Source organism: Setaria italica, chromosome V (assembly GCF_000263155.2).
Source record: "Setaria italica strain Yugu1 chromosome V, Setaria_italica_v2.0, whole genome shotgun sequence".
NCBI lineage: Eukaryota > Viridiplantae > Streptophyta > Magnoliopsida > Poales > Poaceae > Setaria > Setaria italica.
The window spans coordinates 15,850,194-15,875,175 of record NC_028454.1 but is presented as its reverse complement, the minus strand read 5'-3'; the positions used below and the strand labels follow the sequence as shown (position 1 = coordinate 15,875,175).

At 48.9% G+C, this 24,982-nt stretch overlaps 1 protein-coding gene across 1 annotated transcript; it reads left to right on the top strand.

The window, feature by feature from the left end:
• The first annotated feature begins 1,711 nt into the window (after positions 1–1,711).
• LOC101781364 (ABC transporter C family member 14) lies at positions 1,712–19,479 on the top strand. The gene is made up of 13 exons (XM_004968662.4): positions 1,712–3,333; positions 7,341–7,840; positions 7,953–8,220; positions 15,409–15,729; positions 15,878–15,964; positions 16,079–16,699; positions 16,813–16,977; positions 17,084–17,378; positions 17,493–17,707; positions 17,821–18,126; positions 18,208–18,271; positions 18,533–18,772; positions 18,925–19,479. Exons 1-13 carry the CDS (start codon positions 1,927–1,929, stop codon positions 19,023–19,025), a joined length of 4,590 nt encoding a protein of 1,529 aa, XP_004968719.1. The 5' UTR covers positions 1,712–1,926; the 3' UTR covers positions 19,026–19,479.
• Positions 19,480–24,982: the final 5,503 nt, after the last annotated feature.

The window sequence follows — 24,982 nt, the reverse complement described above, 5'->3', positions numbered from 1 at the left end:
GGGTGAGTAGTAAACCTCACCACACCTAGAATGTTTGTTCACAGATTATCTCCTTAGTTATGATGTTGGTATATGAATTATGATGATTGTCTGAAGCAGAGCTTGAATAAGTAGGCCATCAATTGCAATTTGTATCGCATATTGCAGCAACGTGCACAGATCTCAGGAACCGTCAGAGTCACACGGTATCCTTGTCTTTTACTACTAGCATAATCACTTCTATAACTACCTTGCTAATTTCGATCAAAAAAACTACCTTACTATTACTTTCTAATTGGAAATTTCGTTTGAAGCCTCCACATTAATCCTCACGTGCTAGAAAAAATATAAATTATAGAAATTCTAAAAAAAAGTGGTCATCCATCTAGCAGACTGAATTATCTATTTTATCCTTAAAAATTAGGTACTTCTACCATTACGAAAATAGTATGGCCTTTTGCTAATTACTCTAGTAGAGTAGTCATGTGTGGTATCTCTTCTCTTCTCATCAGTGGAAAATTTGTCAGCGAAGATAGGATGCTCCAAATTTGGCTGGACATCTTCAAAGCTAACAGACATGCGTTATTGTATATGCCCGTGCTAACTACTGGGACATGATATAGCTGGTGTATTGGAGAGTTATTTATTTGTTATGCCATTTAGGGGGTGTTTGATACAAGGTACTAAACTTTAGGAGAGTCACATCGGATGTTCGAACGCTAATTAGAAGGACTAAACATGAGCTAATTATAAAACTAACTGCAGAACATCTATACTAATTCACGAGATGAATCTATTAAGCCTAATTAATCCATCATTAGCAAATGGTTACTGTAGCACCACATTGTCAAATCATGAACTAATTAGGTTTAATAGATTCGTCTCGCGAATTAGACTCTATCTGTGCAATTAGTTTTATAATTAGACTATATTTAATACTTCTAATTAGTATCCAAACATCCGATGTGACAGGTACTAAAGTTTAAGGGTACGTTACCAAACAGGGCCTTATACACTTACCACGCGACATGGATAATTTAGCTAGCAGTACCTGACATATCCTAAGATATGCCCTACATGCCCTTACAATAGAGATATTCTTGAAGATACGATACCTCATGGGACACAGCATGCCCATCGTTTGCGAAAGCTGCGACGCATGTTTTGGCGACGGGCAAAGATCTCGAAGCCATTTGGTCCAGTGTAGGGTGCATCCACATCCAGAGACCGGCTCACTCCTAGACCTTGTTTAGTTACCCAATTACTGTAGCAACACTGTAGCGTTTCGTTTGTATTTGTAAATTATTATCCAAATATTGACTAATTAGGCTCAAAAGATTCGTCTGGCAAAGTACAACAAAACTGTGCAATTAGTTTTTAATTTCGTCTAAATTTAGTACTCCATGCATGTACCACAAGTTTGATGTAATGGGGAATCTTCTTTTTTCATAGTGTCAAAGTTGGGATTTGAGGTGAAATAAACAAGGCCCTATTCTCCAAATGTACGCCTCTCGCCGGGCCACGTAGTATATTGCTGGATCGGTACATAGTCGCAGAGCACTCCATCGTACGCATGCGTATGTCTCCCGTGGTGAATGACGGCACGGCAGGCCGACCACCACAAACGTCACGTTGACCGCGCCGTTTGCCGCCCCGCCCGCTGGAGAACGCCGCAGCAGGGATCGTCGATGGAGCCAGCCGCCACACATGCGCCAGCCGCTACTGGCCATAAACCCCTGTTCCCCTTCCTTCCTCCTCTCTCACCGCGACCAGACACCAAGAAACCTCCCAACTCCTCTGCTCCCCGCCCCTCCTCTTGTCTCGTCCGGTCGGGAGAGCAGAGGCCTACCAGAGACTAACCCCGGCGCGCAACCAGGCCGCACGATTCGTCTCCAGCCTCTGCATGCGTCGCCGCTGGTACTGATCATCGGAACCGGGCCACCCAGCATGGCCCTCTGGTCGTCGTCGCCGCCGTGGTGGCTCACCACGGAGGCCTGCGACCTCCCCAACTCCGGCTCCGGCGCGGGGCTCGGGGAGTGGGCCGCGTTCGTTTTCCTCTCCAGGTGCTCGCAGCGCGTGCTCCTCTCGACCACGTCGGGCGTGTTCCTCGTCGCGCTGCTATGCCTCGGGGTAGCGAAGCTCGTCTCCACCCGCCGGCAGCGGGGACGGCATGTCGGCGCCCTCAACGGCGGAGGCGGGGCCGACAAGGAGCCGCTGCTGGACAGGGGGGATGGCCGGGCGGCGGTGGCGGTGCGGGTCGGGGCCGGGTTCGTCGTCCCGCTGGCGGTGTCCGCGGTCCTCGCCGCGTTCTACGCCGTGCTCCTCGTCCTTTCTCTCGTCACGAGGTCCGGCGGTGAAGGGGAGGCCCTGGAGGCAGCGTTCCTGGTGCTGCAGTGCGCGGCGCACGCGGCCGCCGCGGCGGTGGTGGCACATGAGAAGCGCTTCCGCGCGGCGGCGCACCCGCTGACGCTGCGGCTCTACTGGCTCGCGGCGCCCGCGCTGACGGCGCTCCTCGCCGGCACCTCCGTCGCGCGCCTCGTGCTGTCCGGGGCCGGCGCCGCGACGCTCCCCGACGACGCGCTCGCGGTGGCGGCGCTCGTCCTGTCCCTCCCGCTGCCTCTGCTCGCCGTCTCCGGCGCGACGGGCATCACAGTTGTGGCCGACGCATCCTCGCCGACGGCTGACGGCGCCCACCACGACGAGACCAACAAGAACGTGACCCCGTACGCAACGGCGTCGTGGGCGTCCCGCGCGACGTGGGCGTGGATGAACCCGCTGATCCGGCGCGGCCACCGCGCGGCGCTGGAGCTATCCGACGTCCCCTCCCTCTCCCCCGCCCACCGCCCCGAGCGCATGCACGAGCTCTTCACCCGCCACTGGCCCTCCTCCTCCTCCTCCTCCTCCACCGGTGCCGCGGCGGCGGCGGCCAGCAACCCGGTCCGGCACACGCTGTTCCGGACGTTCTGGCCGCTGTTCCTCTTGAACGCGTCGCTGGCGCTGCTCCGTCTCACCGTCATGTACGTGGGGCCGACGCTGATCCAGAGCTTCGTAGACTACACCAAGGTGGGCGCGGAGAGGCCGCTGGGGGAAGGGGCGCGGCTGGTGGCGACGCTGCTGGCGGCCAAGTGCGCAGAGGCGCTGTGCAGCCACCAGTACAACTTCCACTGCCAGAAGCTGGGGATGCAGATCCGGGGCGCCCTCATCGTGGCGCTCTACCGCAAGGGGCTCCGGCTGTCGTGCTCCGCGCGGCAGCGGCACGGGCTCGGCATGATCGTCAACTACATGGCCGTCGACGCGCAGCAGCTCTCCGACATGATGCTGCAGATCCACTACCTCTGGCTCATGCCGCTCCAGGTATGTCGTACGTGCCTTGATTTTCTTTCCTCACCGTGGTAGTAGACGATGGTTCCGGCGCGGCCGGCCATCGCACGGCGGCGGCGTCATGGTTTTTTTTTGTTGATTGACGACGATGTCGATGGGTTGCGCGCGACGGGGCCTGCGCGCGTGGCTGGGCACCAGGTGTTTTTTTTTCCGACGGACTAACTTTAAAAAGTTAAGTTGCTGTCATATCGAATCTAAAAAGAGCTAATTATAAAACTAATTGCATGGCGGCTAATCCGCGAGATGAATCTATTAAACTTAATTAGTTCATGATTTTACAATGTGAGTAAATATGTAAAATTAGATTTGATAAATTTTTATAATTTAAAAAATTAGGTTTAATAGATTCGTATCGTGAATTAGTCTCCGTCTATACAATTAGTTTTGTAATTAACCTATATTTAATAAAATATATTTTTAATTAGTATCTAAATATCGGTTAGTCCGTGCAATGAAACGCGCGGTCGCGGACGGTGCGCGCTTGCGTTGCCTCGTGCTCCTGCCTCGTGCTCCGTGTCTTGGTTGGAATCAGAACTGACGTACATTGATTTTTATCCGCGCGTTTGGATGGTTTCTGACAGAGGTCACTTTGATATTATCCGTGCGCTTGGTTGGTTTCTGACACTGAGATACCAAAAAATTGTAGAACTAGCCACCTAGGCATAAACACGGCTGCTACATTACACACGCTCACACGCATTTGCACTTTCCTTTACGGAGATCTGGATGATACGAGATGCTAAACTTTAACAGTATCACGTCGGAGGTTCGGATGCTAATTAGAAAAAATAAATATAAATTAATTATAAAATTAATTGTAGAACTATGTGCTAATTCGCGAGACGAATCCTAATTAATCCATCATTAGCAAATGGTCACTGTAGCACCACATTATTAAATCATGGACTAATTAGATTTAATAGATTCGTCTTGCAAATTACACTCCATCTGTACAATTAATTTTATAATTAATTTATATTTAATACTTCTAATTAGGATGCAAACATGCGACGTGGTTTAACACCTGAAGCCAAACGAGTTGTGTGCCTGTGAACGGCATGCATGCCAGTGTTCGGTGTTCCCGATCTGCCACTGCCCCACTGCCGCCCACAAATGCAGTAATGCAGTTACTAGTTGGTTGTTGTGCAGGACAACCTATCGGACCACTGCAATCCGCAGGCCATGATGTCGTTTGCTCATGCATCTGATTGATACAGTAAGCTGATGGAACGGTGCCTCCGAGGCATTTCAGATCCGTCGCTATATATATAATACAATTCTGTGATTATGAACAAAAGCATGAAGCCAATATGAGCTAGCGCGCCTGCATCGATGGATCCATCTCCTTGTTCTTGCTGGCTTCGTCGGTTCCTCCCCCCTTTGTCTCCTGTCGGCCGTTTGGTCGCGTCAAGCCGTCCAGATCCATTCGCCGACGACGACCTATGCTACTTTGCGCACAGCATTTTCCAAATACAGTACCAGCAAGTAATCAGAAATAATTCCCTATTTACCACCAGAACAACCACTAGTACCTTTCTTGATCTTTAAAAAAACTTTAGTTTCTTATTTGACACCGAGTTTAACTTTCATTCCTTACATGACACTCTGTTAGATTTTCCATTCGAGAACCGTTGAATGTTCTACGAAAAGACAATTTTACCTCTCTGGATCCCACCACCCTTCTCCCTCCTTTCCTCCTCCCCTTCCCCCTCCTCTACTCCACACCGTCGCGTCAGCTCCCAACATGCGGCCGTGGTGGCCGGTGGCGTACAAGACCATCCTGCACGGCCTATCCATGTATGACGCCGTGGACCTCGACGCCGACGTCGCACACGTCCGATTTATCCTAACGGCGGTGCTTCCCGCACGTCACCGTCGGGATCCACCAACACAAGGACCTGAGCATCGTTCCCACCAAATGGCCGGCTTACCATGCACGACTTCACCCGGTTGCTGCATGAGGTCTACACACTCCCGCATGACACGTCGGCGAGCTTGGTTCGGGAGCCGAGCAAGAGGCTGCGTCTGCTACTAGTCCACCGGGGACACAGCCATTGGATCATGAATGAGCAGGAGGTACTGCAGGCAGCAAAGGCGGTGGGGTTCGAGATCGGGGCGATGGTGATGGATCTCCAGTGGTGGTGACCGCTGGGTTTTGCTTGGGTCAGATCCAACGGCTGCACTAGCGGCACCCGCCAGCCACCTCGCCCCAGCGTCGCAGCCTCCCGCGGTGGCATGGTGGACGGTGGCGCCCGGCCTCCCGTGGGGGCACGGCAGCCGACAGGCCGGTGTGGAGCAGAGGGAGAAGGAGAAGAGAGGAGGGAGAAGGGTGATGGGATCCACAGGGCCAAAATCGTCTTTTCATAGGGCATTTAACGATTCACATATGGAAAATCCAATAGAGTGTTATATAAGGAATGAAAGTTGAACTCAGTGTTAAATAGAGAACGAAAATTTTCTGAAGGTTAAAAAAGAAACGAGTAGTTTTTTTAGTGTCAAATAGGGAATTCTCTCTAATAATTATGAGAATCCGGCGGCTTTAGTTAGGAGGCTTTAGTTAGGCGACGGGCACGGCGGTTTTGTCGCAGAGGCAGGCCCGTGCGCAGGCTGTGGCTGGGGTCAGATTAGGCACACGGGACGGGACGGTACAAGTCACCGGGCCATACGGTATCCAGGGCGCTTTTGGGGCGGTGCAGCCGTCGACGTATACGCTGTCCTGGAAAGAAGGTACTGCCAATGAATCCTAGGTGGATGCATTGGCTCATTCTGTTCACCACCTCTCGTTCTCTGTCTTACCGGCCTATCGTCTGAACGAACACCAGCGGCAGGATTTTCTTTTCGTCACAGGACGGTAAGGTTAGCTTATTTCCTCGTCAGTTTTTTCATTACCCTTTTTTTTCTTCGTCAGTTTGGGAGTACAAAGGGTCTGTTTGCTTGAGTTTATTCAGCTGGCTTATCAGCCATCAAACAGTATTTTTCTCTTACAATAAATCAGCTGTAATGAAGTGAACAGCGCAAAAGAGAGGAGAGGATGCAAAATCAGTGCTGACGTGGGAGTTGGGTGCCAGGTATGGCGGGCGTTCATGCCACGTTGCATTGCCGCCGCCACCCCAGGGCCGCATATATACCCGTACCACAATACTAGTACACTTTTGGAGCTTGGCATTGATGGCGCAGGGGATCTCATCAGTGGATTCACCAAACCGCCTCCACATTTGTTTTCTTAGAGCAAGTATAATAAAGGACTATAAGTTGGCTGAATGCTGACGTGGAAGAGAGAGAAGAGGTGAGAGAGGAGAAGCGGGCTGTAAGCTTACAACTGACTTGGGCACAGGAACCAAGAAACTTTGTGAGAATGACTTGTGGACCATGTATTAATGATGAAGAACTAACCATTGTACGAGTGGGTTAGGAAAAGACTGAGAGAAACCTTGCAGCCCGCTTGCTAGCTGAGTTATTAAACTTGCTCTTACCCGGTGCAGTTTGCAGTGCAGCAGCAGGAACATCTGTGCTGCTACCAGGGATCGATGAAGATGACCTTCGTCTTTTTTAAAAAAATTACGTGCATAATTTTCTATGTATTTAGTTAGTGCTCCCAGGGCACCGGTTTCTACGGGGTATTTTCTATGGGAGAAATCAACTGCTTCGTACTTGTGGTTGCCAGCCTTTGACGGGTCTCTGCTCCTGGCATCCGGACCCATCGTACTTCTTACATTACTAATTGTTCATTTTGATTTTTTTTAAATATATAGTTTTATTTACGTATCTCGCATCTCGATCCCACCATCCTTGCTTACATTATCATCCAGCAGAAACACTAGCAGCAGCAGTTCATCTGCCTATCGAGAAGAGCGTGCAAACACCGTGCCAGACCAATTAAACGCACGCGCTTATTTGTTTTACATCCACGTCCTCCAACACAAATAAGCTTCTGATTTCTTTATCAATTTTATTTACTAAAAATGTTTCGTATACTACAGGTTGGCGTGGCGCTGGGGCTCCTGTACACGTACCTGGGCCCTCCGGTGACGTCGGCGCTGGTGGGCGTCGCCGGCGTGATGGTGTTCGTGCTCCTGGGCACCCGCCGCAACAACCATTACCAGTTCTCGCTGATGAAGGAGCGCGACCAGCGGATGAAGGCGACGAACGAGATGCTCAACTACATGCGCGTGATCAAGTTCCAGGCGTGGGAGGAGCACTTCAACGCGCGCATCGGCCGGTTCCGCCGCCTCGAGTTCGGCTGGCTCTCCCGCTTCATGTACTCCATCTCCGGCAACATCATCGCGCTCTGGAGCGCCCCCGTCGTCGTCTCCGCGCTCGTCTTCGCCACCTGCGTGCTCTGGGGAGGGACGCGCCTCGACGCCGGGCTCGTCTTCACCGCCACCTCCTTCTTCAAGATCCTGCAGGAGCCCATGAGGAACTTCCCACAGGCTATGATCCAGGCCTCGCAGGCCATGATCTCGCTGCAGCGACTCGACTCGTACGTTGCGTTTACGCCATAGCTATATATGTACTGTACATATATGTCAAGACATTCATACATATACATAGCATGGCAAAATGAACAATAATGGACATCGATCGGCGGCCAGGTACATGACGAGCGCGGAGCTGGACGACGGCGCCGTGGAGCGGGAGCCCGCCGCTGCGGCGTCAGGCGGCGACGGCGGGGCGGCCGTGCAGGTGAAGGACGGCGTGTTCGCGTGGGACGACGAGGTGGAGGACGGGCAGGAGGTGCTGCGCGGGATCGACCTGGACATCCGGACGGGCGCGCTGGCGGCCGTGGTGGGCATGGTAGGGTCCGGCAAGTCGTCGCTGCTCGGATGCATCCTCGGCGAGATGCGCAAGGTCTCCGGCAAGGTATGTGGAGTAACTTACTTTTTTATTTTAATGAACCACCCACGGGAGCTGCTCATTATATTAAAAAGAAAAAGATCAATTATATTAAAACACAAACTGAGAACAACAATATAGCCACAAAAGTAGCTTCCAACAAATAGCGTCAACTCAACTCAATTCAAATAAAAAAGAACTCTTTGACCGGTTGAATTGAGACATCGACACAAGCCACACAACACTAACGCCTGAGCATCGACCAGCACCACCACCCAGCAGAAAAAGCCGACAAGTAGCCCTTATCACCAGTGTCGTCATCCCTGACGATGTCCCACGCCGAACCAGCCGCTGGCACGCAGGACTGGCCGCTATAGTCCGCTGCAAGCTGTGTAGCTATCAGGGCTTCTCCACTATGCCGCCGTCGTTCTCAGGTCACACACACGGTCGTTGATCTCCCAATCCACGGCTTTGTGTCAGCAGAAGTCAAAAGAGGAGCATACTGCACCATACCAAAAAGGCCAGCGCTCTACAAGATCCAACGCCGAAGCACCACTACTGCACTGTACACACCAAACAACCAAAACACCGCACCGAATCCTGACCCTCCAAGACAACTCAAAACGTGTGGGGGCCTCACCACATCCACCGCCGTACACCACTCCTCGGACACATCACCTTAAAGCGAACGGGGGCTTTGCCACTTCCGCTCACCAAGGATCCGGATTTGCTTTACCGTCGGGGGTAACATGGTGCACCCGAGCTACTCCAATAACTTCACCTCCACCTTGCCGCTGCCGGAATTTCAGCTGTACCATGTGCGCAGACACAAAGCTTCCCGCGATAATGGCTCACCACCACCATCAGTGTAGACCTTCGCAACACCACAACGGCACCACGCGAGCGGCCTCCGCATCGCCACAGCACCACCATGGCCTCGTAGCCTTCGAGCCGCTCACCTCCTCGCTTGTGCGGCCACTAGCCGCATGTCCTTGCCAGCACCGCCGTACCTCACGGCCTCCACATGCTGCGCCAGCCGTAAACGCATCAGGGCCGCTATCGCGCGGCTTCCCTAGCCTTGGAAATGCCTAACCCGGCCTCCTGTGCGGATCTGCATCCCCTGATCCGTCGCCGCCACCGCCTGCCGTTGCACGCCTAGACTGCTCGTTGCCACCGCTCCATGTTGCCGAGCCCGCGCTCTCGAAAATCACCGGCGCACCTCCATGCCAGACCGCCGCCACGAGCCGCGCCACCTCATCCACCCCTAGCCCCAGGAGGACCGGATCCGGTCGCTGGGGGACCAGTTCCGCCACCCCCGAGCCTCCACGATGGTGGCTGCAATCACATGGCCATCCTCCAGGGCTTGGAGCATAGCTCCCTAGATGAAGTCGCGCCCCTACTCGCGCTGCCGCTACCCCGAGCCGAGCTCCGTCGTATACCTCCCCCGCGCCCAGCCACGGTGCCGCCCGGCCACCGAGCATTGCCCCTCGCGCAGATCCCGCGCTCACGACCCATAGGGCAAGGTCCCGCCGCCACTATCCTTAGGAGTCGCGCGGGCTTCCAGGGACCCCCTCTAGCAGCGGCGAGGTGGGCGAGGGAGGCGGAGGAGTTGGCAGTGGCGGCTAGGGTTAGCGGCCGTTCATGTCGCCCACGCGCGGGGGGAGGGGGGAGGGGGAAGCGACACGGGCGCCAGGGGATACCCTCACTCGCTCACTTCACTTGCGTTCATTCATGCTATCTAATGCATGCCTGGCTGTTTCTATTTGCATTGCACCTGATTGATAGTGTGGGCCGACTTGGAAACATGGTCCCGTAATCTAGCTAAGGAGGTGTTTGGATCTTTAGTCCGAACTAAAATTCATGTCACATTGAATATTCGAAGGCTAATTAGGAGGATCAAATATGGGCTAATTATAAAACTAATTACACAGATGGAGACTAATTCCCGAGACGAATCTATTAAGCCTAATTAATCCATCGTTAGCACATGTTTACTGTACAACCACATTATCAAATTATGGACTAATTAGGCTTAATAGATTCGTCTAGAAAATTACCCTCCATCTGTGCAATTAGTTTTGTAATTAGTCTATGTTTAATACTCTTAATTAGTATCTAAACATTCGATGTGATAGAAATTTTAGGAGCTAAACAGACGGGACCTAAATCAATAAACATCCATTGTGTACCATAGGTAGGAAAATATAATGATTGCTCGTTTGCTCCCAATGCTTTCACGAAGGTACTACCACGCAATGATAAATGATTTGGTCCTTATGACACAGCAAGTCAGCATAAGGGGTGTTTGGATACGAGGTGTTAAACTTTAACAGTGTCACATCGGATGTTCGGATGCTAATTAGGAGAACTAAACATGAGCTAATTATAAAACTAATTGCAGAACCCTGTGCTAATTCGCGAGACGAATCTATTCACCTAATTAATCCATCATTAGCAAATGGTTACTGTAGCACCACATTGTCAAATCATGGACTAATTAGGCTTAATAGATTCGTCTCGTGAATTACACTCCATCTGTGCAATTAGTTTTGTAATTAGCCTATATTTAATACTTCTAATTAGCATCAAACATCCAATGTGATGAGCGTGAAACTTTAACGCCCTCGAGCCGAACACTGTTCGCCCTAAAGTGACAGTCCACCGACTTCGAAAAAAAATAACGCACTGACACGCTGCCGTTACTTTATACTCGGGACAACACTACAACAGTGTGTTTCGGTGGTTGCCATTGATGCCGCATTGCCCTAGATTCGAGTGGTACACAGACTACCAGCTGTTTTCGCTTTCTTGGTTTGTTTGCCTAAACAGGAGAACGGGTCCAGCGTTCAAGTGGGCCCCGTTCGCTTTAAGACGACAGCTAGCCGGGCCCCGTCCCACCCAGGGCTGCAACAAACAGGAGATAGATCAACTTTGTCATCGATTGTTGTCACTTGTCAGCCAGGGTAGGAGCAGCTACTACGTTTATCTTCCATTAAAGATAATGATTATCCAAACGATCGAGTACACCTTAGGCCGGCTCCAATGGTAAAGACCTGTTTAGGAGGAGGTGGCTAAAGTTTAATCTTGGGCTAAAGTTTAGTTCTCTTAAATGGAGGGTTAAATTTTAGCCCTTTGGGGTGTTTGGATGGAAGCTAAATTTTAGCACTTATTTTGATAAAAGACTTATTTGTCTCTGCTTTCTCTCCTATCCTTTACCCCTCCTCTCCCCCGCTTCATCCTCCCGCTCCTTGGGTGACGACGCAGGGCCGACCTCCTCCACCTCATCTCCCCGTACCACCACAGCCACCACCGGAAGCGCCTCACTGCCGCCGCTAGCCATCATGGCGCGCCTCATGGACCTGGAGGAGTCTGCGCCGCCCTCGCCCGCTGCCGCCGCGGCACCGTGGCCGGTCGTCGTCCCGCCCCGCCCGCCTCCTCCGCCCCCAGTGCCGGAGACGGCCGCGGAGAAGCGGCGGAAGCTGTTGGGCGCGCTGGAAAGTGCGACGAGGACCTCAAGACGCTGCGGCGGATCATCGCGGCCGTCCGCGCCGCCGAGATACGCGCGGCCGCCGCATCCGACGTCATCCCTGCTGCTGGCAGGTGGCCGCGCCGCCAGAGGAGAAGGCGGTCGGGGAGGAGGAGGGGCTGTCGGTGGGGAAATGAGGTGAGGCGGACGTGGCGGGGCCGGCGAGGCAAGGTGGAGGTGATGGCGGCGGCAAGGTCGGGCGGAGGAGGCGAGGCTAGGCGGAGGCGGAGGAGGAGGTGGAGGCACCGCGGGGTCAAGCGGAGATAAGGCGAGGTGGCGGGGCCGGTGAGGCGAGGGGGAGGCGGTGGCGGGGTCGACGAGGCGAGGCAGAGGCAATGGCGGTGGTGGGGTCGGGCGCAGGAGAGGGAAAGTGCAGAGAGAGTGCGGGGAGGAGAGAGAGGAAAGGAGTAGGGGTGGAAATTGGTCTGGGGGACCACTTTTAGTCCCCTTTAGTCCATTTTAGTACCTCTTGGAAGGGCTAATGGATTATAGGACCTAAAGTTTTAGCCCCTCCATTTAATCTAGCTAAAATGGAGGGGCTAAATTTTAACACCCTCCCAAACACCCCCAAAGTCAACCAGCTAGCTCATGTGTTTACATGGCAGATCCACGTTAGCAAGATTCAATAAGAGAAGAATAAAAGATGGCTTCTCCATCAGTCTAACTCATAACACCATCTCAAGATGTGAGACCCACCTAAAAAATCAATATCTTTCCATGGATCCTTCTTCTACCTTACTGCCATCCCTCCCTTCTCTCCCTCGGTGCTCCGGTCGTCCAGCGAGCCGTTTGTGGGGGATCCACGGGCTCACCCACGCGGGCCTACGCCCGGTCGCTCAGTAGCTCCGTCAGCAGCGGCACACCGCGCCACGGTCTCGCCCCTGCGCGCCATCGGCTGGCTCGTGCGGCTACATGCGGGCCCTGGACTTCCGCATAACCGCGGCCTCATGCACTTGGGCCGGCGTGCCGCCGCCGGGCAGCTTCTCCGCCGGCCGGCCGCGGTGCCGCGACCTCGCGCTGTGCACCCTGTGCATCGCTACCCGCCTGCTCCTCTGCTGGCGCCGGCCGTGGTGCCACGACCTCGCGCCGTGCGTGTTGGCCCAGCCCCTCAGCTCCCTCACGCAAGGTGAACACGCGCACACGAGCACTAGCTCTCGGAGATACTCTGAACTCTCACCAGAAGAAACACGCACGCACAGGGCACTTAGAGCTTTTCTGGCACTGCACAACACTTGTGCCTTTTTTTATATTTTTTCACGCACAAACTGATTATATGATCTCGTATTTAAACACACACTAGCAGGCTTGGCCTCTGTTTAGCGACGTGCTCAACCACTAGCCGCAAGAACCGGTCAAGAAGCTAGCTAATCCTTACACTAACACTAATGCATCGAACATGCAAAGCAGCATCCAAGGTAACAGCTCGTACGCGTTCAACTCCAACGGCCGTCAGAGTGCGCACATACCGCTTCCAGCTCCTGGACGTGCACCACCACTAGGCTAAGCACCTGTCCGAGAAAAACCTGCACAGCTGACTCTGCGTCACATTTGGCACTGCCACCTGGTTGCCGATCTGCTCACTTTGCATCGCCGATCCGGCCACTGCACCATGCAGCACACGTACACCACTAACTAGCCAACGACACGTAACGCTAACACACACGACACGATTAAGTCTAACAAATCAACAAGATTAAGTCTAACAGTGCGGCCTGCGCATCGCTTCCCGCCTGCTCCTCCGACGGCCGCTCGCGGTGCCGCGCCCTGGCACCGTGGGCTCTCCCCTCCGCCGGCAGTTAGCGAGTAGGAGGCGCTCGTCCACTCTTTTCAGTCCGGCCACGGGAGAGCGAGAAGGAGCAGTGGACCCAGCAGCGCATCGGGACACGTGAATGAGCTTATCTCTAGTTCCCACGCTAGCGAAGGAGCTTATCTTTATCTCTAGTTTCCACGCTAGCGTTGAGTTTTTGGTGCTCTGACGTGCCCCCGTTGGAGGAGGCCCTTAGGTGCGCTACTCCTCCTTGCTTGTTTACCTTTGATGTGACGGAAATGTTTTTCTAAACACGGTTACAGTACATTGGACGACGACGTTAATTATGTACGGAGTATGTTTTTAAGATATATCTTTTTAATACGGAAGAAGCTAGGCTACAATCCAGCCAGTAGATAAGACACGACGCAGGTCAAAAGTCACTCCAAAATAAAAGGATCAAACAAGGACCCGTCCAGGGATCTCGATGGATCCAGTGCACAGTGCCACATCACCACCAGACGGCTTGTCTAGAAAAAAAAATCGCACCGTCCGTGATCTCCCTGATGGAAGCATCCAATCAAAATGTTTTGTCCGGAGCGCCGGAGTTCATGTTTCTTGTCAAGTTTTGCGACGATGCCGCGCACATAAGCGAATCATATATAAGTCTAAAAGAACAGCAGATGATAGATTATTAAGTGTGGGTGGCACGTACAGGAGATCAAATCAGACAAATACTACAAATTTAAAATAGTATTATACTCCCTAGATTCGTAGTTCTTGCTATACACCTAGATATAGAATGTGTCTAGATACTTAGATATATAAAAGCTATAAATATAGAAATGCTAAAACAATTTGCAATTTTTGAAACGGAGGGAATAGTACAGTCATAGGATCTAGGTCTTAAAAAAGTATTATAGTACAGAGACCAGATCGATTCTCTGGTGATAGGAGCAGGATACGTACTGGGATGGGCCGGGATAGCAGATCTTTTGTCGTTTCTACTCCTCTAGTTTGTTCATTTAGGATCAAACCTTTAGTTTGTTCATTTAGGTTTGGTTTTCAATTTTTCTTTTTTTGGTTATTTCATTTTCCAACTTTCAAAACAAAGAAAGAAAAAAAAATCCATAATTGATGTTGACATGAGTAAAAAGTAAAAAAGTTAACTGATAGTGTCAAAATTTGAGCAAATGCAGAAGTCCTGTAATATGCAAGTTACATTATTCCAGTCAGAACAATAACCGATTGTAGAACCGACAAAGTAAATAAAGTGTTTCTCTTATGAGCAACTCCAGCAATAGTCCTCAAACAAAAGCTCCTAAAATGATCAAATGTGGTTTTGTCTATTTTTTATGGGCCACAAAATTGTTTCCAACTCCAGCAATAGTCCCTGTGGATAGAGGGCTCCCTCTAGAAATGAAGGGTGGAGGGGGGAATTTGAAGGCCTCTCCAAGATTGGGAGCCAAGTAAAGGGTCTGCTGGAGTGCGGTTTTCTGACTTAGCCCTCTAAACTTAGAGTAGGGGACTTTTAGAGCATTGATATGCAAGGTAGATAACTGAACCTGATGTTTGATATAGTTTAACAACCTATAATGCTTAAAGATTCAGTCATTCTGCTAATTACATTGAGATGGAAGTTAATGTAAGAGATTTACAGTAACTACTGCTTTGGGTGCCAAACTTGTTGTTTTTTACAGTTCTTTTTTCCTCTAATTAATATAACATCGGTTTAAAAAAAAGATTTACAGCAACCGAACCCAATGTACTAGACTGCTAACTGTAACTTCCATTACATAACCATTAAATGGTGTTCCTCTACTCTCTGGAAAACTTTGACAAGCTGAAGAAAAGAATCTTTGAGTTCAATCTTTGAGAGAGTAACCTTATGTTTTCATAGAAAATAAACAGAAACCTCATCTAGTATTGCTTACTATTGCAGGTGAAGGTGTGTGGCAGCACAGCATACGTTGCTCAGACAGCATGGATTCAGAACGGCACCATCGAGGAGAACATTCTCTTCGGGAAGCCCATGCACCGGGAGAGGTACAAGGAGGTGATCAGGGTATGCTGCCTGGAGAAAGACTTGGAGATGATGGAGTTTGGCGACCAGACAGAGATTGGTGAGCGTGGCATCAACCTTAGCGGCGGGCAGAAGCAGCGCATCCAGCTCGCCCGCGCCGTATACCAGGACTGCGATATCTACCTCCTCGACGATGTCTTCAGCGCAGTCGATGCACACACCGGCACAGAAATCTTCAAGGTACTCGCTCAATTTAACTTTAGTTTCTAGTAGTTTGACAGTTGCAGTCCTAAAATTGCTGAACTTGATCAGATATAAAATGCGCTTCAGATTCCCAACCGAATAAATAGCAGTAGACTGACCTCGACCGTTGCTTATGTTTGTGCAGGAATGTGTGAGAGGTGCTCTGAAGAACAAGACCGTAGTGCTTGTGACCCACCAAGTTGATTTCTTGCACAATGCCGATATCATATACGTAAGAACATTGTGTTTTTGGTAGCTGTTAAATGTTAATGTTATCAATTGATCTCGGTCGCATGGGCATCTCTGAATCAGCTCAACCACTGCATGCACATCCCTTCTGATCCAGGTGATGAAGGACGGCATGATCGTGCAATCGGGCAAGTACGACGAGCTCCTCCAGCTCGGCTCCGACTTCGCGGCGCTGGTCGCGGCCCACGACAGCTCCATGGAGCTCGTAGAGAGCGCGGCGCCGGCGAGCGAGGGCGAGCTCCCCCTCTCCCGGCAGCCGTCGAGCAAGCGGAACGCCGACTCGCCGTCGTCGTCCTCCATCGTGGCGCCCAAGGCCGAGAAGGCGTCGGCGCGGCTGATTAAGGACGAGGAGCGCGCGAGCGGGCACGTGAGCCTCGCCGTGTACAAGCAGTACATGACGGAGGCGTGGGGCTGGTGGGGCCCGCTCGTGGTGGTGGCGGTCTCCATCGCGTGGCAGTGCTCGCTGGTGGCCAGCGACTACTGGCTCGCCGACGAGACCTCCGCGGAGAACGCCGCCTCGTTCCGGCCGTCCCTGTTCATCAGCGTGTACTCCATCATCGCCGCCGTCTCGGTGGTGCTCGTCGCGGCGCGCTCCTTCCTCGTGGCCTTCATCGGCCTCCAGACTGCGGACAAGTTTTTCAAGCAGATCCTCAACAGCATCCTGCACGCGCCCATGTCCTTCTTCGACACCACGCCGTCCGGCAGGATCCTCAGCAGGGTACGACGTCCTTATTTTCTTTCTTGGTCTGATTTGCTTGATCCTGTCCATGAGTGTGTATATATATATGTATAGCTCTGAGTGTCTGAGATGGCTTATATGATTTTCCGCAGGCGTCATCGGATCAGACGAACGTCGATCTCTTCCTGCCGTTCTTCGTCTGGATGAGCGTGTCCATGTACATCACCGTGATCAGTGTGCTGATCGTCACGTGCCAGGTGGCCTGGCCGTCTGTCGTCGCCATCATCCCTCTGGTGATACTGAACCTCTGGTACCGGGTGAGTTTCTGCTGCCACCATGCATGGCAACAACTCTCTGATGATTTCACTTAGATGTCTTCTGCATTTGCTGCATGCCTTGACAATCTGGTATTGTTCACCGCAGGGCTACTATTTGGCAACGTCAAGGGAGCTGACCCGCCTCGAGTCGATCACAAAGGCTCCGGTGATCCACCACTTCTCGGAGACGGTTCAGGGTGTCATGACCATCAGGTGCTTCAGGAAGGAGGACAGCTTCTTGCAGGAGAACCTGAACCGGGTGAACGCAAGCCTGAAGATGGACTTCCACAACAATGGCGCCAACGAGTGGCTCGGTTTCCGGCTCGAGCTGATCGGAAGCTTCGTTCTCTGCTTCACAGCCTTGCTCATGGTCACATTGCCAAGTAGCTTCGTGCAGCCAGGTGGGCTTTCTACCATCTGATTGACCGTACAGTATCACCATCATGAGTTCTGTGTCGAAATACTGTGACGTTCTCTAATGGTTTCGAACTCTGAATACCCTTCTCACGATGCAGAGTACGTTGGTCTATCACTATCGTATGGTCTATCGCTCAACCAGGTGTTGTTTTGGGCCATCTGGATCAGTTGCTTCATAGAAAACAAAATGGTCTCAGTTGAGAGGATAAAGCAGTTCACAAACATTCCTTCAGAGGCCGCATGGAGGATCAAGGAGTGCCTACCAGATGCTAACTGGCCAACAAAAGGTGACATCGATGTCATTGATCTCAAGGTACATCACTAACTGATAGTCTGTTACATTTTTATTAAAAAATATTCGATATGTTAGCGGTCAAGAATTTGAGAAGCATCAAGTAACACGAGTTTGTCTCTGTGCTTCTGCAGTTTAGGTATAGGCACAACACTCCGCTAGTGTTGAAGGGCATTACAATAAGTATACATGGAGGAGAAAAGATTGGAGTTGTTGGTCGAACTGGTAGCGGCAAATCAACGCTGATCCAGGCATTGTTCAGAATAGTAGAGCCTTCTGAGGGGAAAATAATTATTGATGGAGTTGACATCTGCACTTTAGGACTCCATGACCTTAGATCTCGGTTTGGTATCATTCCTCAGGAGCCTGTTCTCTTTGAGGGGACTATTCGGAGCAACATTGATCCACTTGAGCAATATTCTGATGATGAAATCTGGCAGGTACATATTTCAACAAATATTTTTTCATCTATTTATTTTCTGTTATCATCTTATTAGAAGCTAAACTTATTTCCCTTTTAGGCTTTGGAACGGTGTCAATTGAGAGAAGCCGTGACTTCAAAATCCGAAAAGCTTGATGCTTCAGGTCAGTTAACTGTTATGTGTTTAATATGTTTTGAAAATAATATGAATTTCATCTTTCCTACTTCAGCGGTACATATTGTTTTCTCCATTAAACGTGTGTGTAAAAATAGTGATTTAAGAGTACTGTGTCAGTAACTGCACGAAGGACTTCATTGAAAAAGCCTAAGTTTTTCCTCATAACATTATTTTGAACCGAAGGAATTCCTTGAAACATTTGTTGCAGCTCCATACTGATAATGAACATTGCCTTTTCTCCACCTAGTTGTCGACAACGGTGAGAACTGGAGTGTAGGACAGAGGCAACTGCTATGCCTAGGCCGGGTGATGCTCAAACGCAGCAGGATACTGTTCATGGATGAGGCTACTGCTTCGGTGGATTCCCAAACCGATGCTGTGATTCAGAAGATCATTCGGGAAGACTTTTCAGCTTGTACAATCATCAGCATTGCCCACAGAATACCAACAGTTATGGATTGCGACAGAGTCCTAGTTATCGATGCAGGTAACCATCTAAAGCTTAACGCTCTGTTCACAATAACGCTATAAGGCACTGGACTCCATAGCTTCTTAGTAATATTAGTAGCATTTTAGAACTCTAGCTCATGCTGCACAATATCATCATAATTATCAATCTAAAACCTGAATTACTAACAGGACTAGCAAAGGAGTTTGACCGGCCTGCGAATTTGATCGAGAGGCCATCTCTCTTTGGAGCGTTAGTTCAAGAGTATGCAAACCGGTCATCCGACGTGTAACCTTGGAGATGACATATTTTTGACTCAAGATTCTGGAGGAAATAGGGAATGGAAATTTCTTGGTGTGGTGTGGTGAACAAGCAAGCTGCATTCAAGCTCTGAATAAAACTGCGAGCCCTCAAAAGTTCAGGAGCGGTAACCAGGTGTTGGGGCTTGGGGGAATGGAAGGTCAGAGAATAGCCACAATGTGATAAGGCATCAAGTTGACTAAGACGAGGACACGAAGTAGATTTCAGGATGTGTTCCGGCCGTTTAAGCTGAATTTTTCATTTTTTTCCTAAAACTGTGAGCTGAAGATGATGAATGAAACTAATTTCACGGAAATTGCAAAATATTTGCTTCTCCAGAGAACTTGTGTGGGTTGTTTATTTGTACTCGATCCATTAAGATTTACTTGTCCTCTGTAGCATCGATGCGGTTTTTAATAAACATATTTAGCCAGTGTTCTTTCTAATAACGTATATCCAAAAATAACAATGAAATGTAATAGTTGGAATTACTTTTTTTTTGAATGGTCATGGGAGAGCGTCCCCATCTGAATTATATTCAAAAGTGTGGCAAACCACATATCAACTACTTCGTTTTTTCGGGGAACGAGGTAAAAATCCTACAATGCTTGGTTAATTTGGGAAAACCGAAGACCACAACGATCTACCTAGCTAAACTAGGTCTCAGCAAACTCCAGCACAAGGATGGAATTGTGACATGACCACGAATAAGAAAACACCATACTTGAGCATAAAGGTGAAATTGTGGCACAACCACATAAAGCAACACCGCGCCCAACACAAGGGTGAAAATAAGGCATTACCACCAATCACAACTAAATTGCGCATCGTCAAGCTTAGCAGCCACAACAAGGATTCCCACAGCGACGCCATCATCGCTGGCCTAGGAAGTGGGCTGGCTTTTCACCCAACGAATCCATCACGGTAGCGCGGGAAGGCACATCGTAGATGCCTCCAGGAAGGAAACGGTACCCATGGGCAAATATGTAATAAATAAATAAATCGGTATAAAGCAGGATGTGGTCTACCCATGGGAATTACTTCGATGAGGCAAATATATAATAAATAAATAAATCGGTATAAAGCAGGATGTGGTCTGTAGGGGCCTCTCTAATCAGACATTTTTTTTGCCGTTATCTAATTTTTAGCTGTTGGCCAAGGCATCATGATATCCCTCTTCCTATCAGACGAGTCATGAGGAGGAAACAAAAATTTACATTAGCGTTATAAATATGGACCACGCCCATTAGCGTCCATTAGTGTAATAGAGGTACACTATCTATTAGTCCCGTATTGCTAATAGAAGAGAGTGTGGGGGGTTTTCCTCTCTATAAATATGGACCACGCCCTTATGAAAAAGATGCACCATAAACTATTATACGGGGAGTTCCTTAGGTTTGGGAATCCCTGAGGTGGTCTACATGAGTTAGGTTTTGCCTCTTCTACACTGTTGCGCTACCATTCTCCATTCCGTTGCATCGGTGTGCACCGGCGAGCGAGAGAGCAGGTCTTTAGAACTAACTCATCCTTGTGATCCTGCACTGGGAGAGGGTGAATAAGGTTTTGGGAAGCACTCCACGCGACTGCTCAAGTTCGTCACCATGGCTCATCCTCCGTCCAATCTTCGTGTCGCGACGTACTGTCTTCTTCAACGCCAGCTATCGCGATCCGTCCACAACACTATCGTCATCCCATCTGCAACGCTCGTCATCACGGCTTCGTCATCTGCATCTGCTTAGTACGTGTGTCGTGTCTTGACCCAATCTTTAATCATATGTTGTTACTGTTAGTATATTGTAGAATTGCATCCTAGGATTTGCTATTGTCATGATTTATTTATTTTGGAAATTAATACTGCAATTGCCTAATTATCCAATAATCCAAAAACCTTATACTAGGCAATCTGCTGATTTTACCATGGTTAGTTTTGCTGAGTGCCAGAAAAGTTTTCTAGTGTGAACTTTAATAGATGGCAATCAAAGGTCCATCTCTGGCTTAATACGATGCACATCTGGTTCACGAGAAAAGGCAAACCAGAAGGCGAACTAACTGCTGAGCAACAGCAGAAGTTCACGGATGCCAATAACTTTTTTATGGGATGTATCATTAGCGTGCTCTCTGACTGTTTGGTTGATATCTATGTGGACTCGACATATGCGAAAGAGTTGTGGGATGCTTTGGTTACAAAGTATGGTGTGATAGATGCAGATAGTGAACTGTACCTCATGGAGAGCTTCTATGACTACAGGATGGTGAACAACTGTTCTAAGGTAGAGCAAGCGCATGAGGTGCAGTGCATTGTGAAGGACCTTGAGCAGCTCAAGTGTGAGATACCCGATAATTTTTGTGGCTGGATTAATTGCAAAATTATCTTCCACATCGAGGAATTTCGCCACAACTCTAAAAGTATCAGTTGAAAACCTGATAGCGTCTCTTGATGTTGAGGAGAAGGCTCAAAAGAAAGAATGCTGATGATAAAGGAGATCAAGGCCAATCTAGTGCTAACATGGTGTAGAAGTTCCCATGCAACAAGAATAAAGGGAAAAATAAGGTCGTCAAGACTACTACCTTCAAGAAGAAGAAGATGAACAAAGCCGAGTTGTCTTGCTATACATGTGGCAAGCTAGGATATTTCTCAAAGGATTGTCCAGGCCACACAGATTGCAAGGATAAAAAGGCTAATTATGGATCTAGATCCAAGGATGTCAACACGGTGACGGGTATGGTAATTTATTACCTATTGTTCTTTGAATTTTTCAATCTACCGGTTGGTGGCTTGATACAGGTGCCAATGTTCATGTGTGTGCTGACATATCTATGTTCTCTTCTTACCATGTAGCTCAGGGTTCCTCCATCCTAATAGGGGAATGGGTCACATGCTTCTGTTCATGGTGTTGACATGATAGACCTTAAGTTTACTTTGGGAAAGATCGTGCAATTGAGGAACGTGCAGCATGTCCCTACTATCAACAAGTTCTTGTGAGCTGGTCGGTCTTGCGCAAGAATGGGTTTAAGGTAGTGTTAGAGTCCAATAAATTTGTCATGTGAAATATAGACAATTCATTGGTAAAGGATATGATTGCGGAGGCTTGTTCCGCTTTTCCCTTGTAGATTTTTGTAATAAGTCAATGAACCATATTTGTAGTAATGTTAGTGATGAGGTGAGTACTTGGCATTCATGTCTATGTCACGTCGGTTTGATGTCTCGGCTTTCCAGCATGTGTTTAATTCTGAACTTCACCATTGCCAAAGGTTCTAAGTGCCATAGCTTTGTGCAATCGAAGCAACTTTGGAAGCATCACAAGGTGGCTAATAAATAGACTTGGGGGCATTTTGGTCATCTGGTCAAGTGCCTATTTGTATGGGAGGGCTGAAGTGTTCAGCTATCTCTTCTTCCCCATTCTATTTCTTAGTTTTCATCTAAAGGCTAGGGTTTGCTAAAATGAGTGAGGATTAGGCTTAACAAGTGATTACTCTAGGTTTAGTGCTCCTAATCTATAGTGGGAGGATGATGGGCGGTACCTAGCCACGAATCTTGTCAAATATTTTTGAAATCAAATAATTCATGGGTGATTGAAGGCTAATGCCTCAAATTTTTCTTTTTCTGGATTTTTGGAGCATTTTTGGGGAAATTTTTGTTCTTCCTGTTTGAGCGCAAATCCTTTAAAATCTTTTGGGGACTTTTGTTGCTAGGACACTTGTGAGCAACTTTGAAGTGTCCCCCTCCCCTCAAATCTCCCTTGGATTTGGCTCGATTTGGTTTTCCCCAAAACTCTCCCTCTCTTGTGTTCTTGAGCTTTCATGCAAAATTGATGGCAAAATCTTGATCTTTTTTGCTAAGATCTTTTGGGCAAAGATTTTTCATGGCTAGGCACGGCCTTGGTTAAAATTTCGTTCGATATGGAGGTTGTTTGTTCGAGTTGTGGAGATTTCTTGGTTGGCTCGGGCTGTTTCCCGTGCAAACTGGTATCACTCATTGATTTGGTGGGAATAGTAAGGCCGCACCGAATCATTTTGTGATTGCAGTGTTTTCAGCCTTTTCCAAGGTACTGTTACCATAGTTTGATTCGATGAGGGGTTCTTGTGCTCACCAAATCAGTCGGTGACTACTGTGTGTTTCATCCTTTTTGCCGCCACATATTGATTCGGTGAGGGGTTCTTGTGCTCACCGAATCAGTTGGTGACAATAGTAAGTTTTGGGTGAGCTTGTGTTTTGGTGTTTCTTTGGCATTATTTTCCTTGGTCCTTTTAGCATCGTTCCTGGGGTCACTAGGTCCTCTATGACCACGTGATCTTGGTGAGGGCTAGTGTTGACACCAGATTTTGACACGTATTTTGAATCAGCGTTAGGGAAGGAAAAGATTGGCCGATGCGGCGGATTAGAAGCTACAATTGGGAATTGGCCGATTGGTGCTATAGTATATCGGCCGATTGGCGAATAGAGTTGATGCAGGTCGGCCGATTGGAAGGTTGGGGCAGCTGGGCCAATATGGGCTTAAAGTGGGCCGGAGAAGAAGATAGAAAGAGATTGGCCCGTGGGAGTATGATAACCAACTCCGATACGAGTTGTGCTTGTAAATATTTGTTATCGTTTAAGATTAGAGATAGATCCTAGTCGGTTAGGAAATCAGTTGTAATAGGCTATAAATAGCCATCTCTAGAGATTTGTAAAACAACACATCAATCAATACAAACAATCTACTTTTTCATCGTACTTTACTTTCAAGTCGGCGACTTCGCCAATACATCTTTTGTTTCACGAGTTCATACGGGTTGGTAGGGCTACATCGACATGATCTCCGGCCGATTTGTAAGTTCCGTCTACCGAGTAATATCTAAGCTTTAACTTCGGGCGCATCACTGTCGTTTCATTTAGATTTATTCACCAGTTATCGATATTAACTAGAACTATAGGTTTTATCTATTATTTTAGTTTTATCACCAGTTATCCAGCTTGAGATTCGAACTGTCGGCTTCATTATTGTTGGAGGTATGCCCTAGAGGTAATCATAGAGATGATGATATTCCATTTGTATCCATGATTTATATTGTGTTCCTTGAATATCCATGATTTATATTGTATTCCATTTGTATCATAGAGATGATGATGAATTGTGTGTGAAACTCTTTACTTGTATGGTTATTCTAAAGTTGTCCCTAGTCGGAGTTCATGTGAAGACACACATGAATATTAGACTAGCACATGTATTAGTTGATGACTATGTTTCACAAGTCATGGACATGGAGATGTTGAACTAATAATGTGGGCACATGTGGAGACATGTGCTAGGACTGACCCAACACGAGAAGTAGTTCTCTCTTTAAACAACATATACACTTTGTCATTAGACCTGAGATTGTCGCATGTATTCAAGATGTGGATCGACCTACTTAGGGGCTATCAAATGCTACGCCATATCAGGGTAGTTATAAAGGTAGCTTTCGGGTTTGTCAAGAAGCATGCTATGAGACATGGTCAATCAAGATGGGATTTGCCCCTCTCTGATTGAGAGTGATATCTCTGGGCCTCTCGAGTGATCGGATCCGAAAATGCATGGCTATGCTACGTACAGTTAAGTGTTAACCTACAAAGGGATTCCGAATCACAGGATCGAGAAAGAGCGGTCGGCTTGAAGCTAGACCAAATATCGTGAGGCAAAGGGAATAGCATGTATATAATATTGTGATGGTTCGTCTGATATGATCTCCGTGTGCATATAGGAGTTGGCACGTCTTGCTAGAGGCCGCTACCGACTATTGGGCCAAGTAGGAGTACTCGGGCCATGTCTATATGTATCCGAACCCATAGGGTCACACACTTAAGGGGCTAGAAGGCCAATTCAGATGTGATCCGAGTTGGATTAGGTTTAGAAGTACTAATGGGCCTTGGACCCAGAGGCCCGTTAGGAACCTCTATAAATAGAGGGGTGGGGGTGCCCTAGGGTTTAC